The sequence below is a fragment of the Piliocolobus tephrosceles genome, chromosome 13 (assembly GCF_002776525.5).
Source record: "Piliocolobus tephrosceles isolate RC106 chromosome 13, ASM277652v3, whole genome shotgun sequence".
Taxonomy (NCBI): domain Eukaryota; kingdom Metazoa; phylum Chordata; class Mammalia; order Primates; family Cercopithecidae; genus Piliocolobus; species Piliocolobus tephrosceles.
Genome location: NC_045446.1, coordinates 107,132,691 through 107,149,425, shown reverse-complemented (window position 1 = coordinate 107,149,425; position 16,735 = coordinate 107,132,691). Strand labels below are relative to the sequence as shown.

At 52.4% G+C, this 16,735-nt stretch overlaps 1 protein-coding gene across 1 annotated transcript in view; it reads left to right on the top strand.

Annotated features, from left to right (window-relative positions):
* Nucleotides 1-16,735, top strand: part of DSCAML1 (DS cell adhesion molecule like 1) — a 374,167-nt gene that overhangs the window by 349,158 nt on the left and 8,274 nt on the right. Inside the window, exons 20-27 of the mRNA XM_023208329.2 lie at nucleotides 1,183-1,322; nucleotides 7,856-8,009; nucleotides 12,316-12,433; nucleotides 12,824-12,987; nucleotides 13,264-13,362; nucleotides 14,147-14,335; nucleotides 14,803-15,090; nucleotides 16,402-16,557. Coding sequence (XP_023064097.2) covers nucleotides 1,183-1,322; nucleotides 7,856-8,009; nucleotides 12,316-12,433; nucleotides 12,824-12,987; nucleotides 13,264-13,362; nucleotides 14,147-14,335; nucleotides 14,803-15,090; nucleotides 16,402-16,557 — 1,308 coding nt within the window. The remainder of the gene's footprint in view (nucleotides 1-1,182; nucleotides 1,323-7,855; nucleotides 8,010-12,315; nucleotides 12,434-12,823; nucleotides 12,988-13,263; nucleotides 13,363-14,146; nucleotides 14,336-14,802; nucleotides 15,091-16,401; nucleotides 16,558-16,735) is intronic.

Below are 16,735 nucleotides of genomic sequence, written 5' to 3'. Positions count from 1 at the left end.
TTTATTTTATTTTATTTTATTTTATTTTATTTTATTTTATTTTATTTTATTTTTGAGACAGAGTCTTGCTCTGTTGCCCAGGCTGGAGTGCAGTGGCGTGAACTCAGCTCACTGCAACCTCCACCTCCTGGGTTCAAGTGATTCTCCTGCCTCAGCCTCCCTAGTAGCTGGGATTACAAGCACACACCACCATGCCTGGCTAATTTTCGTATTTTTTGTAGAGACAAGGTTTCACCAGGCTGGTCTCTAACTCCTGACCTCGGGGATCCGCCTGCCTCGGCCTCCCAAAGTGCTGGGATTTCAGACATGAGCCACCACCACGCCTGCCCAGTACTTTAATTAGCACTAATTCTCACTACAACCTTTTAATACAGTTCTTATATCCATTGTATAAATGGGGACACTGAGGCTCAGACAGGTAAAATAAATTGAATAGGATGCTATCACTGTCCTCAAAAGATCATAAAAGTTTCTAGAAGGAAAACAAGTATACAACCATACAACGGAGAGAAGAGGATAGGGAGTGTGAGCTGAGAACAGGAAGCTTCCAGTCTCCCAGGCAGAGTCCTGGGGTCCCAGCTAGGCGAGACAGGCCCGGAGAGGAGGGCAAGGGGAGATCAGAGTCCATAAGAATTGGAGTCCACTTCAGATGGATTTCCTAGTCACTTCTAAGGTAGACTTTCTTCCAGAAAGGACCCAGCCAGCACTCCAAGGGCAAGGCCCTGGGCTCATGCCAGAATACAGGCTGTGGTCCCAGCTTCAAGAAACTCACAGGCCAAAAAGGAAAGTGACAGGTGCTGGGTGTTTTCCCCCTCAATACACGCTTACAGTTAGTAAGGGGGTGAGGGTCAGGGGTTAAGGTCAGAGGGATCAAGATGAATTCCTCATAGGTTCTGTTTCTCTTTTGCCTATCGTAAGTCCTTGGTTCTGGCCAAACAGTTCTGAAGCTGGCACTCCAAGGGCCTCCATTTCAGAGACTTTGTTACAATTCCAAAATGATCATTTTCTCCTCCTACCTGTTTACCATGCTGGACAGACCCTTCCCCTCTAAACCACAGCTCAAGGATGGCAGCTCCAAGAAGCTCTCCCAGATTGATCTGCCTCCCTCTCCCAACCCTGTCATTTTCCCCAAAGGCTGTGCTCCTGCTTTCTCTCAACTGACCAGGCCTTCTCCCTGCTCAGTTCCAGGTCCCCCTGCTGGCATCAAAGCTGTCCCTTCATCAGCTAGCAGTGTGGTTGTGTCTTGGCTCCCCCCTACCAAGCCCAACGGGGTGATCCGCAAGTACACCATCTTCTGTTCCAGCCCCGGGTCTGGGCAGCCGGTAAGTGAGTTCAGGGCCAGACGCTGAAGGGGATGGAAGGAAAGAAAAGGGACCCTGTAGATCAGCTGGCTTCCAGACCAAACTCTGAAGCTGCCTGTGTCTGAGCTTCTGCCTGGATTCATAGATAAGAATGGGGACTGGTCACCCAGAGTGGCCGAAGCCTTACTCAGTGTCCAGCTTGGGTCAGTCCTCTGTTCCAGAGGCCGCAAGATGGTCACAAGCACTGGAGGCTCCTTTGAGTCAGGTGGGTCATGCCCAACCAGGCAGGGTGGAAGGGAGGTCAGCCTCAGCTCTCCTGCTCTGGCTCACAGAGGAAGCTCCCAGCAGGTCACCAGACTGGTCTGTGGCCTCTGGGAATGAACCGTGTTTCAGCGCGGTTGGTCTGGGCTTGGAGGAGCTGTTGGAGCTCTGCCCTGCATGAGCGCCTCGGCATGGAGCAAGCTGAGGGAGAAGGAAACATGGAGGAAGGCTGAGATAAGGCACAGGCGTCTCTGGGCCAGGGCCTGGGCTCAGGCGAGAGGAGAGAATTGAGAGTCTGCAGTATCTGCCCTAACCCTCGGAGCAGAGGGGGCAGCCCCCAGGCCAGACATAGGGCAGGGGGCTAGCCCCGCCCTTCCACTGATGCTGGGAGGGCCCCACAGAGAGGGAAGGGAGGATGGGGATGGATGCAGTGGGATATGCACCTATATCCCATCATACGCATTTTTCCCTCTGCCTCTTTCATCATCTCCAGCCAGTCAACCACAAAGTCCTGCTGAATGACTACTATAGAGCATGCCTGTTCTAGGTACGGGAGCAGGAGCAGATACCTGCCTTCAAGGGGCTTCCAGTCTAGTGGAGGTGGGTGGCAGAGGGGAGCACACTAGAGGAGCAGGAGTACTCTCAGGAAGATGTGCCCAGGGCTGGAAGCAAGGAGCAGAAGCAGGAGCAGAAGCCTGCTCCTCCCTCCATCAACAACTGGGTATCAGCCTGAGATCTGCAGATGAGCTTCTGGCCGCCAGGAAAGCTGCCCTGAAATTGCTCAGTAATTGTGTCATCATCTCCTCCTATACTCTCTGCTTTCCTGTGGTCTTTCTGAATTACCCTCTGAGTGGTAGGTGGCCCAGCTCCCCGCCAGTGAGGCCAGAGTTCTATTACCAGAGGTGAAGCCCACTGACTGTGGCCCCTCCTCTCCATCCTCACGGCCACTATCTCACATGCAGCAAAGTGCATACACGTCATCACTGTACACCTCCGCGAATTTTCACAACCCACCCAAGCAGCAGCGCCCAGAGCACGGAACAGGACATTACAACACCCTGAATCCCCATGCCCTCCTCCAGCCCCCGCCTGGCCCTCCTCCCGGGTAACCATCATCCTGACCTCAATAGCATAGATGAGTGCTGCTTTTTGTACTTTGTATACATGGAGTGATACCATTTGTCCAGCTTCTTTTACCCAACATTATTTTGAATTCCTGAATTTCATTTGCAATGTTGTGTGTGGTTATAGCTCATTCATTCTTCTGTCTAGTTTTTGTGTGCATACGTTACAATTATTAATCCATTGTGCTAGCCATTAGTATCCATTGATGGAAGGCTTTGGGGCAGTTTTCAGTTTGGAACTCTTCAAACGGCGCTGCTGTGAACATTCCTGTATGTGTCTCTGGGTGCTCATGGGCCTGGGTCTCTGTCAGGTGTGCACCTAGGAGAGGCAGCGCTAGGTCACAGGCTCTGCAGGTGTTCCCTGAGAACAGCCTGCCATTGTTGGGTGCTCATGCCAGTCACACCCCCACTTACGGGGGATAAGAGTTGCAGGGACTCCACATTGGTGCAGACACTTGGTGTTTTTTGGGCAATGCTTTCAGCCCTGTGTTCTGCTCTGTTTTCCCGTCTCCCCTCGACTCTGCCACACACACACACACACTCTCTCTCTCTCTCTCTCTAGGTTCTCAGGACACTGAGCTGTTCACAATTCCGGACAACACTGTGCCTCTTCACACCTCCACACCTTTGCCCCATGGGTTCCTCCTGTGGCATGCTCCTCACCCCCGTCAGACACTGAACACATTTGAAGGCAGTCACTGTTCATATATCTGTCTTCCACCCTGGTCTCTGAGGCCCCCATGAGGACAGGGGCAGCATCTTTTCGTCTTTGGGCCCCAGAGGCTGAGCACTGTGCCTGGAACATCCTGGTCATGGAATACATGTTCCATGAACAATGAATCAGCAGCCTCCTGGCAATTCCATAGCCTCAGATACTGGGCAAGCTTCCTTTCCTTAATTGGTGGGAGAGGGTAGTCATTCTCTAGCTTGGACTTTTGCAGTCATTTCCTCCTCTAATAATGAAGTCTTTCCAAGGGCGTGGTGTCCAGGAGCCACGCCTCCTCGCTAACTCAGGCTTCAGGGTTCCTCTCCTGGGCCTCAGAACAGAGCTCCTGGTTCCCTCCCCTCCTCCTGCTGCTGGAGACATTGGGACCCTCCCTCCATCTTCTTCATGTCTTGCGATTTCCCATCAGACAGTATCACACAAGTCCTGCTGATGTGATGAGAGCTTCAGTTCAGCCCTGTAGGGGAACTGAGGGCAAAGGCTGGGGAAAAACTGAACTTAGTGAGGGACCTGGGTACCTGGGGACCTAACCACTGTGTGTGACATGATCACTTTGCACAAATATATTCCAAATTCCAAACAAAGTCACAAACTCATTTATGAAAGACAGCTCTGGGAGAGGGTGCTAGGGATGAGGGCACACGCGTGTATCAACGACAGTGCAAAACCGTGGCATGAGCCTGGAGTTATAGGCAGATACCTGAGACTGTGTGTGCTCACACCTGCTGGCAGGAGCGGATGAACCAGTACCTGTGGCATCCTCAGAAAAGACTGTGTATGGCCTTGACTCTAGGGGAGTTACCCCTGGGGACAACCACAGCTGCACTGAATCCTGGTAGACGTTTTACTAATAATATAATACGTTTTTCACTGATTATAAAAATAATGCAATTTTATTATAGAAAATCTGTAAAACATATAAAAGAATAAAGAGAAAAGTAAAAATTACTTCTACTCTTACTTCCTACAGATAAACACTGCTGATGTTTTGGTATATAGTCTTCCAGTCTTTGATCTGTACATATAGTACAGGTTTTGAGGTGCTTCATTAAACCAAATTAAAATAATATCATACATAATGTAATGAAATCTGCTTTTTTTCATGGAATGCCTGTTGATGCTTTCCTACACCATCAGATACTCTTCTAAAACATTGTTTCGTGTGTGTGTGATGGAGCCCTGCTCTGTCGCCCAGGCTGGAGTGCAGTGGCACCATCTCGGCTTGCTGTAACCTCCACCTCCTGGGTTCAAGTGACTCTCCTGCCTCAGCCTCTCAGGCAGCTGAGATTACAGGCACACACCATCACGCCTGGCTAATATTTGTATTTTTGTAGAGGCAGGGTTTCACCATGTTGGCCAGGCTGGTCTTGAACTCCTGACCTCAGTGATCCACCCGCCTCGGCCTCCCAAAGTGCTGGGATTACAGGCATGAGCCACCACACCTGACCTAAAACATGATCTTGAATGGCTGTTTACAGAATCTATTTAACCAGTCTCCCATTATTCTATATTTAATGTGTCTTTCAAATTTTCACCATTATAAATTATGCTTCAATGAGCATCCTTCCACAGAAGTCTTTATGCACATATTTTAATATTTTCTTAGGGTACATTTCCATAGGAATTCCTGGGTCATGAAGAGTATAAATATTCTTAAAGTTCTGCATACAGATTTACAAATTGCCTTTCAGAGCATTTGCACCCATGTACGTTTCCACCAGCAGGGAGAGTGGCCAGCAGCATTGTCCTTTGCACCTATGCTGATCCCACATTTGTTTTCTGTTTTGTTCTGCTTTATTTTTGTTAGATGGATTTTTTATAAATGTGTCTTATTTTAAAGTACCTTTCTTTGGTTACTAGTTAGGTTTTATATGTTTATTGGCTATATTTTTCTTCTTTGGGTAATTGTCAATTTACGTCCTTTGTCCAGATTTCTATTTGGGTTTCTCATGTTTTTCTTATTGATTTATAACTGTTGTTTACATATTAAGGATAATAGCCATTTTCTGTCATATAAGTTGCAAGTTTCTGCCAGTTCATTGCTTGCCTCTTGATTCTGGTTTTTGGTTTTTGTTTTTGTTTGTTTGTTTGTTTGTTTGTTTGTTTGTTTGTTTGTTTTTGAGACAGAGCTTCACTCTTATTGCCCAGGCTGGAGTGCAATGGCATGATCTCAGCTCAATGCAGCTTCCACCTCCCAGGTTCAAGCAATTCTCCTGCCTCAGCCTCCCAAGTAGCTGGGATTATAGGCATGCGTCACCACCCCTGGCTAATTTTGTATTTACTATAGTAGAGAGGGGATTTCACCAAGTTAGTCAGGCTGGTCTCAAACTCCTGATCTCAGGTGATCTGCCTGCCTCGGCCTCCCACAGTGCTGGGATTACAGGCATGAGCCAGTACGCCTGGCCTTTAGTTCTGTTTTTTTACGTACAATAGTTTTTCTTTTTACAGAAGCTGAATTTATCAATCATTTCCATTTATGATTTTGCCTTGATTTTCATGATTAGAAAAATGGATAAATATTTACCTATAGTTTCTTCTTTCATAGCTTGCCTTTTTTCAAAAACCTTTGATCCACTGGAACTTTATTTGGGGATATGGCTGTGTGCTTTTGAACATGATTTTAGGAGACTCATGTGGTATCCAGGTTAAAAGGAAAGCACCCAGGATCTGGGTTGGATGCTAACACCTACAAAGAGAAACCAAAATTTCTTTCCCTGTCTGTGTAGGCACAAGTATATACTCAGGTATACACTGATGCACACAAGCATATACACTCAGCTGTTCGCCACACATGCACATGTACATAGAAACACATACGTTCCTGTACTGTCACCAAAAACGAGCCCAGAGAAGAACATATCTTAGTTTACAAAGGACGCGCATACCCCTCCCTCCTTGTGCCTCAGTCACACACAGGTTGGGCAGAGCTATATTGCTTCCCTAGTTTACGAGAGAGAAAACTGAGTATCCAGAAACCATGGACAACCTTACGGGCCATATGCCCAGGGGAAGGGCAGGCAGATGTTGAAGCCACTACGCCACCCCACACTTCAAGCACATATCAACTACAGATACGCACACCAGTCCCAGAGTGCTGTGGCCTGAAAGGGCTTCCCAGTCACCAGGGCTCAAGGGTGGCTCTGCACCTGCCCCTCCCCCCGGACCTCCTGGATTCAAGGCCAGACCTCCACGAGGGAGGCAGGAGGAGTATGCCAGGGAGCTCCGTGTGTGTGTTGCAGAGATGCCTGTGCCTTTTCCCCTAACATTTCCCTGCAGATGGCCTGGCGCCAAAAAGGATGCCTCCTCCTGTTATAAGTTATTGGGCCTCTCAGCCCCCCTATGGGGCATTAAGAATGTCCCTCTGTGCCCATACATGCCTGGAGATCTGCTCCTCAGCACGTGTGTGCATGCGTCTACATGTGTGAGCGTGTGTGTGCAAGATCCCATGACTGCAGAGATAACTAATTATTAGCTCCCTCTGGCCTCGGGCCCCCATCTGTTCTGGGGCTGCTCCCCCTCCCTGGACTTCCGTTCTGATTTCAAAGGGGCCGTGGGGCTGTCCTCCTCTCCCTTCCCTGCGGCTGACCAAAAAATAAAATAAAATGAAAGTCAGCCCCATCCCGCCCGTGCCAGGGAAGAGGCTGACAGGAGGTCTGCAAACTAGCGCTTATCAAAAGCTCCTTCTCAAATTCATTTCAATATCTGAGCCTCTGGTTTCCAAGGCAACATAATCTTTTCATCAAAGCAACTGGCAAAACCACTGGGATCCGATATTGTTTTGTTGGCAACTTGTCAAAACTATCATTTTGTTTAAAAAAATTTATAGATTTGTATAACCTACAAATATATATGGTGATCTATACCACTAATAATCATTAATAAAGTGCTGCCCGGTAAACCTTTCATAGTTCCCTCTCCCGCCCCCTCCTCCCTGGACGGGCAGGCATGCTGCCTGCAAAATGCAGGAGTGCTAATTAGACAGCAGGGCTAGGAGGTGACTGGGAGCCAGGGCAGGCTGCAGGAGCCTGTCTCCAACCTTCATCAGGCCGAGGCAGTCATTTGGTTTCTTCCTGAAGACTCTTTCCTCAGGGCTTTCCTGGGACCCCCTGTCCCCCATTCTCCCTTCTCCTGGCTACCCCATCCCTCACCTAAATCATTCACATCCCCTGTCCTGAGCCACAGTTGCCAGAGCCTGGATCAGTTAAAGAGGTAAACTGAGGCTGACCCAGCAACACCACGAGGCAGGCCCATCAGCTCCCAAGGGCCAAGCCCAGGGCACACTCTGTCCGCTGCATCTCCCAAAGTTGGAAAGGGCAAATAGGACAGAATCCTGCCTGCCACCTGACCCCACCATCCTCTCCTCTGAGCCCCAGGCACTGAGGAAGATTTGGAGGCTGGAGGGCCCCAGTTCTGCTTCTTAGAGCTTCTTTGCCTCTGCCCCGCAGGCTCCCAGTGAGTACGAGACGAGTCCAGAGCAGCTCTTCTACCGTATCGCCCACCTAAACCGCGGTCAGCAGTATCTGCTATGGGTGGCCGCCGTCACCTCTGCCGGCCGGGGCAACAGCAGCGAGAAGGTGACCATCGAGCCTGCTGGCAAGGGTGAGAAGCCTGAGGCTGGGGCAGAGGGGCAAACACTTCCAAAAGCTCCCTTCCAGAATCCTGGTTCTCCCCACACAGGGGCTCTGCCTGCTCCGCTCTATCTGCGACCCGACTGCGAGGAACTGGCCACTCGCCTGCCTCCTGGATACACCAAGACTGGGCCTCTGCTGCCCCCTGACTCCAGCAAAGCCTCACAACAGGCTGCAGCCAGCTCTTGCCTGGGGCGGGTGGACGGGGTGCACTCAGTTCCCGACTCCAAACCCTACTCCCAACTTGAAAAAAGGGGAGTCGCCTCTACCCCCAATTGAAAACCGGGCCTTTGTCCCAGTGCTCAGCTCCTCCAGAGGTGGCTACAGAGGGGTATGCTGCTCCCACAGAGCAGTCGAGGCTCAAAGGAGAGCCCCCGTGCTGGACACCCGGCAGGAGTGGTTCCAGTGGGGGCGGATTGCTGCGATCCGCAGACCTTTACAGATCCCACGCTGTGAAGGAGGCTCTGGGCTAGAATCAGACCCTCTTAGGGAGTGCCCCACTGAATCTCTGACCGGGACATGAGTGTGCCATGGGGGATGTACCCCCACTTTTCAGAGGAATGACACTTCCCAAGGCCTCATCCCCAGGGCAAGCTGCAGCAGCTGCACAGGTAGAGCTGCAAGGCTGAGCGCCTGTCCCGTCCCTGGGGCGTAGGAACTGGCCACAACTAGCCCAGGACCACAGGTCTTCTACTTGCCGCTGGGCCTCCCTGGGCCCCTCCTCACTCCCCCACTCTCTTACCCACCGCAGCCCAGACGAGAGGAGGTGGTGCCTGCGCAGCCTGGCCACCCTACCAGGGCAACTCGAGCTTCTCTTGACCCAAACACAAGAGCCCCAGCCCCTACCCTGCCGCGGGCTTAGCCAGCCAGCATCTGATCGAGGGCCTGTGGTGGGCCAGGGGCTTCCACCTGTCCTGCCAGCAGGGCTTGTTGACCCATTCCACAGCTGAGCAACCTGAGGCAGGAGTGGCATGGGCTGAAAGACAGCCAGGAAGGAGTGAGCTAGCTCTCCCAGCTCCAAGTCAGGGCTCTTTCCACGCAGCCTCAGGGCCTCCTACCACTCCTTTACTCCTACCACCAACATCTTCTTCAGAAAGGGAAGGGGCCTAGAGCCTATCACCTTTCCAGAACAGCTGGCACTGGCCCAGAGGCAGGGGTGTGAGGGCTGGACATCTTTGCAGAAGGCTGGCCCCTTCTCCTGGGGGCATTAAACAAACACGGTCCTAGAGAGCTGTGGACTTCCTAGAACACATTTACACAGCGTCACCTCACAGCTGCACACCTCACAGGGCAGCTGTGCACACATATGAACACACGCATATGCACACACACTTATACACAGACCTGCACACTCACACACTTATACACATACACATACTAATGTGCATACACGTACACACTACACACTAATACATGCACATACATGCACACACATATGCACACACACGTACACAATACACACTAATACATGCACACACATGCACACACCTATACATGCGCACACACTATACACACCAATAACATGCACCACACATGCATACACACGCACAGTATACACTAATACATGCACACGTATGCACACACATATACACACGCGCACACACTATACACACCAATACATGCACACATGCACACATACACACTATACACACTAATACGTGCACATGCATATACATACGTGCACACAGTATACACTCTAAAACATGCACACACATGCACACGCATATACACATGCGCACACACTATACACACATGCATGCACACACATGTACATGCATACACGCACTATACACACTAATATATGCACACACATGCACACATATACACACGCACACACTACTCATACATGCACACATCTATGCACATGCATATACACATGCGCACACACTATACACACTAATACATGCACACGCATACACGTACACACACTATACAAATACATGCACACACATGCACACGCATATACACACACGCACACGCAGTATACACTCTAATACATGCACACACATGCACACGCATATACACATGCATACACACTATATACACTAATACATGTACACACACATGCACACAGACACACATGTATACATGTGCACATTCACATATGCACATACACACTAACACATGCACACTCAAACACACGCATATGCACATATACACTAACACATGCATATGCACACACATGCAGATGCACATACACGCACACACATACACACATATGCACACACACCCTGAGACACACAGAGATTCAGGGAGCCAACCCCAGCCTGTGGCAAAACCAGGTCTGGAAGCTGATCTCTGGAGAAACTCGGAGAACCTCCACAAAGCCCCCAGGCTTCTCACTGCCCGCCCCTGGAGGCCGTCTTCATGTGGGCCCCTCTGCCGGGCCTGTCTGGGGCCCCTACTGCTCCAAGCAGACCCCAGAACTCCCCTTCTCTCAGAGCTCCTTGGCACCCGGCACGACCAGCACAGGAGCCCAGCCCCCACGTCCTGCACCTAAACCTCTCAGCTGCTCCCTCACTCTCACTCTCCCTCCACCCAAGAAGGGCCCCAGCTCCATGGGCCCGCTCAACTCTCTGAGGCACCTGGGCACTTGGTTCCTTTAAATCTGGGCCTGGCGATCTCTCAGGCACTAGATGCATTTACCCACCCACCACACCCTGGGCACCTGTGGCCCCGCGCCTTCTGTGATGCTGCTGACCCAGTCCTCCGCAGCCACCCTCGCGGCACTCCCGTCCTCTCCTCTCTGCCTGTGCATACTGATCCTAGAGTTGGTCACTTCCCTGTCAGTCTGCATCCCCTCCTGTGGCCTCATCACGCCTGCTGACTCCCAGATCAGCGTCTTTGGTCCAGGCATCTCTGGTGCTCCAGAACACGCACCGGCCTGAGGTCTAGCTACAGCTGTAGCTGCACTGTGGACTCAGTATGAGGTGAAGCCATCTGGGCTTTCCTGCCAAGCCTGCCCCTCCTCCAGTGTTCCCTGTTCCCATGAGGGTGCCACCACTCACCTCGGTGGCCCAGCCAGAATCCTGGGAGCCATCCTCCCCTCCCCACTCTCTTCCCCCAAAGCAGCGAGACCCCAAGTTTTGTCAGCTCTTGCTCTGAGCCCCTCATCTCCCCACTGCCACACATCACCTCCAGCCTGCATTCTGGCCACCATCCTGTCATGGTCTATGTCCTCTGGGACCTCTCTCCACCAAACTATCCTCTGCAAGCAGCCAGGATGCATCTGAAATTGGCTGAGGACACCACTCCTTCTTTTTTTTTTTTTCTTTTTTTTTTTTTTTTTTTTTTTTTTGAGACAGTCTTGCTCTGTCACCCAGCCTGGAGTGCAGTGGCATGATCTTGGCTCACTACAACCTCCGCCTCCCAGGTTCAAGCAATTCTCTCGCCTCAGCCTCCCGAGCAGCTGGGATTACAGGCACCTGCCATCGTGCCTGGCTAATTTTTGTGTTTTTAGTAGACAGACAGGGTTTCACCATGTTTGCCAGGCTGGTCTTGAACTTCTGACCTCAACCTCAGGTGATCCACCTGTCACAGACTCCCAAAGTGCTGGGATTACAGGCGTGAGCCACCGCGCCTGGCCAACACCACTTCTTATAACCCTCTGGTGGTGGCTAAGAGAAAGTCCAACCTCCTGGCCCTGCCAACAAAGCCCCCAAGATTCTACTCCTGCCTGTCCCCCTGGACTCAAGCTTTGGTTACCCCAGAGTATTTGCAAACCCTCACACCTGCCATGAGCTTCAGGTCTCCATGTCCCTGTTCAGTGCTGTTCCCTTTTCCTGACATACGTGTCCTTCCCTGCATATGAAGTCTTTCTTAGCCTTCAAGTGAGAGCTTCCAATTCCAGATGCTGTTCCCGGCCATCACCTCCACCGCCCGCTTACCAGGCAGCATTTGAATTCCCCCTGCCTCGCACCCCGGGGCTTCTTCGTGCCTGCACCTACCATAGCATTTTGCCCCTGTTATAATTTTTCCTTAAGTAGCTGTCTCTCTCTTTGACGGTGATCAACGTGAGGACAGGGAATAAATCATACTCATTTTTTGAATCCTCAGAGCCTCATGCCATCCTGACCATAACTGGTATTTCATCAATGTTTCTTGAGTCAACGTCTCCCAGCCAATATTCTGACACCCACCCCTTACCAAAAGCCCAAGGTGGAAGTCAGATCGGGGAGGGAGGATTTGAACTGTAAATCCAGGTAGCCCTGAGGAAGGAGGCAAGGATATTGTGCAGGGGTAGAAGTGGCATGGCCCTCATCCTCTCCTCCCTGTAGCCCCAGCAAAAATAATCTCCTTTGGGGGCACTGTGACGACACCTTGGATGAAAGATGTTCGGCTGCCTTGCAATTCAGTGGGAGATCCAGCCCCTGCCGTGAAGTGGACTAAGGACAGGTGTGTGTCGGGACCGTGGAGGGATGGGGTGGCCCCAAAGAGGGATATAGTAGAAGAGGTGTGAGGAGGAGAGTCTGGGGCCCTCCTCCCTGGTGACCCGGTTGCCTCCAGGCCCTGTGGAGGCCCTGCAGGGTGTACTGCTACTGCTCTCTCAAGCAGGCCTGGCCTCCTGGCTCCCCTCTTGGGAGCCAAGGACCTCCCTTCCCCGGATGGTTAAAGAGGCCAGGTTACCTCATACCCGAAGGGAGTGCTAAACAAAGCCCCAAGAACCCAGCGTCTCCTGGCAAGCCTCCTTCCACTCCCAGCATTCTTTGCCACACACCGGGGGGAGGGCCTCAGGACAAAGGGGTGCTTGACATGACCCACCCGCCCCATCCTCGCCCCCAGCAGTGAAGACTCAGCCATTCCGGTGTCCATGGACGGGCACCGGCTCATCCACACCAACGGCACACTGCTGCTACGTGCAGTGAAGGCTGAGGACTCCGGCTACTACACCTGCACGGCCACCAACACCGGTGGCTTCGACACCATCATCGTCAACCTTCTGGTGCAAGGTGAGGCTCTGTGAGGCAGGTGGCCCCTGGTGGGGACAGGGATGGAGAAAGGGTAGGAATTCCATCACATGAGAATGTCATCGAATGGAAGAAGATAAATCAAGGGAGAAATAGACCTCCGGGGGAACAGAGGTGCACGTGGAAGGGGAAGCAGGAGAGCTGGGGAGTGGGAGTGAGGGTGTGGGAGAACCAGCACCTTGCCGTCATGGGGAGAGCCCCCACACCCCATCACAGGGTCCACCCTTGTGCTAAGGGGTGGTGGGTTTCCCCTCACAGTTCCCCCGGACCAGCCACGCCTCACTGTCTCCAAAACCTCAGCTTCATCCATCACCCTGACCTGGATTCCAGGTGACAATGGGGGCAGCTCCATCCGAGGTGAGGAGTGGTCTGGGTGAGGGGGGAAGACAGGGGAAGGAATTCTGGGCCTGGGGCAGGGAAGGGGCTTCACCCACTTCTGCCGTTTGTCTCCAAATGGCAGAAATGATCTGGGGGCCAAGTGACCCACAAGGAAGTCATTCAAGTGCCAAGGGAACTGCAATGGCCCAGGCGTCTGGGATTTAGTACGCCTGCCCCTCCAATGCCACTTGTGAGCTGTGTGACCCTGGAGTAGCCTGTTTCCCTCTCTGTCTGGGTTTCCCAATCTGTCAAAGCAGACAAATGGACTAGATCAGTGCTTTCCAAGCGTGAGTGTGCGTCTGCGTCACCAAGCGGCCTTGTAACAATGCAGCTCTGACTCAGCGCTCTGGACTGGGGCTGAGGACCTGCCTTTCTAACAGGCTCCAGGTGCTGCTGAGCCTGCTGCTCAGGGGGCCATGCGTGAAGTAGTGAGACAGGACCCTTTGTGAGCCTCACAACTCTGGTTTTCTCCACTCCCTACCTGGGCCACTAACCCCTAACACTACAGCCAAAGTGACAGCGTCAAACCCGCCAAAGGGCTGGACCCAAGGCCCTTACAGTGTTTTGTTGATTGGTTGGTTTAATACAGAGAGTTGACTGCGGCTGGTCCTTCCAATTTTGCTTCTAAGGAATATATGCCCATTCCAATGACCAAAGGCCTGACTGCCCCCTCCCTGGAGCCCAGCCCCCCTGTTGGGGTACCCGAGGCTGGGCTTCTGTTGCCCTGCCCTGCCCCCACCTGAATCAGGCCTACCCTCCACAGGCTTCGTGCTACAGTACTCGGTGGACAACAGCGAGGAGTGGAAGGACGTGTTCATCAGCTCCAGCGAGCGCTCCTTCAAGCTGGATAGCCTCAAGTGTGGCACATGGTACAAGGTGAAGTTGGCAGCCAAGAACAGTGTGGGCTCTGGGCGCATCAGCGAGATCATCGAGGCCAAGACCCACGGGCGGGGTGAGGCCCAGGCCACCAGGGCAGGGAAGGAGTGACGGGCCCAGGGAGGGTGGGGTAGAGGGGCCGGGTATGGGGCGGAAGGTGGCTGGGTGGGGAAGGAGGGGTCCAGGGATGCAGGGAGCCTGAAGGGAGGAGTCTCAGCCCCCTTCCCTTCACCACAGTATCCCAACAGATCCCATTAGGAAAAACTAGTTCCACTTCCCCACCGGGTGGCCGAAGGTGGCACTCCTTTGCCTCTTCCCGGCTCCCTTCCTCCTCTGCTGAGGCCTCTCTCCAGGCCCTGCCCTTTTCTTCCCTGTCCTCCCTCCCCTCCTCTGCCCCCTGGGGCTTCCCCACCCAATCTGTGCCAAACATGCATTCTGGAGCCACTGCCATCCCAGCTGCCCCAGGGAAATCCTTTCCAGCTCAGCCCAGTCCTGCCTCCCCCCGAGGCTCTCTAACCTCTCTCTCTCCCTCCGGCCTGCCAGAGCCCTCCTTCAGCAAAGACCAACACCTCTTCACCCACATCAACTCCACGCATGCTCGGCTTAACCTGCAGGGCTGGAACAACGGGGGCTGCCCTATCACAGCCATCGTTCTGGAGTATCGGCCCAAGGGGACCTGGGCCTGGCAGGGCCTCCGGGCCAACAGCTCCGGGGAGGTGTTTCTGACGGAACTGCGAGAGGCCACATGGTACGAGCTGCGCATGAGGGCTTGCAACAGCGCTGGCTGCGGCAACGAAACGGCCCAGTTCGCCACTCTGGACTACGATGGCAGTGAGTCGCCGGGTGGGAGGGATGGCACAGAGGCTGGAGCAGGGTGGTGCGAAGGAAGTGGGCAGAGTGGCAGATACATAAAGAGACAGACCAATAGAAAAACAGGCAGGAATGCAGGTGGGGGAAATGCTGGCCCACAGGCGAAAGGGCTGACAAAGGGAACATCAGGTTGGTTGCAGCCAGGTAAGTGGGCAATGCACCAATGGCCACTACAGATGGACACATAGGTCAGTAATACCAAAGATGGAGTCTTTGAAGCTGCAGTCCTCAATTACTGTGCATTGTTTCAGGGAGGTGACGGGGGAGGTAGAGGTATGGTTGAGGTCCTGGCCCCTAAGAACTTTCTGCTGATATGGAATATTAGCCAGGAGGGAACAGCCTATGATGCAGTCGCAAATACCAAAACCTGGTGGCTTAACCCTGTACTGATTTGTTTCTTGCTCTCTTGGAGTCCTGTGAAGGTTGAGTGGCCACCATGTTTTTGAACATGGAGGCTCCGGAATCCACAGAAAAGGCATACTACCGGTTCCTAAGTGCTTTGGCCAGCAGGTGGCCTCTGCCACATAGGGATACACATACACATACACACACATACCTCCATTGAAGGAACATGGAAGGCTGAATTCATAGAAGCCCATTGTCACAAGTCTACCTATGTGTTAAGGCAACAGAACAAAAGCAGTATCAGAAGGGGATGAACTCAAGCAAGGAAGGCTTCATGAAGGAAGTGACTCTTAAGCAAAACTCTGAAACAGGCAAGGATCAGGGCTTGGCAGAGGGTTATGTCAGCAGGAGAACTTGTCATGTTTCCCTGCAGAAGACCCAGGTTAAAAGATATGGCCCCCAGGAGGGGTGAGCAGGGGGAGAATGTAGGGTTTGTCGTGGTTTTTGTCCCCATCTGGGAAAGAGAACCCAGGGTCCACTGCCCTGACTTCTTCCTACCATGCTTCACTCTTTGTTCTCCCCATCGCAGCTGGATATGAGAATTTAAGCCCATCAGTCCACTCTCAAGGAATGAGCACTGAACTCCAACAGGCGAGAGACTAACTCCAGGAGACTTCAGGCTAATTCTACAACAGTACCAGGAAGTCGTTAATATAATGCAATATAAAAACGACACAACTGTTCATGGCTGTCCTGATAGGACCAGAATTTGGGGAAAGGAGGGGAAGGCCAGGGCTCTGTGCCAGGAGGTGGAGGTCAGAGCCCAGGGTCAGCAAGAGAGGTCAGAGGTCTGCCTCACCCAAGAGATGTTCTGCACAGCACCTGGCTCATAAGGGACATCTAATTCTATTCTTTGCCCTCATTCAGGCACCATTCCACCCATCAAGTCTGCTCAAGGTGAAGGGGACGATGTGAAGAAGCTGTTCACCATCGGCTGCCCCGTCATCCTGGCCACACTGGGGGTGGCACTGCTCTTCATTGTACGCAAGAAGAGGAAGGAGAAGCGGCTGAAGCGACTCCGAGGTGGGGGAGCTTCCTATGGGCCTTCCAGGAGGGGGTGTTGGCTCTCAGCCACATTGTCCCCACTTCACTGGCTCACAGCACCATCTGGATGATACAGAGTGCCTGTGTCCTCTTGAAGGAGGAGTGGTCACTCCAACTTTCTGAAACCTCCTTAGTTCAGAAGGTTTCGTTCACCACT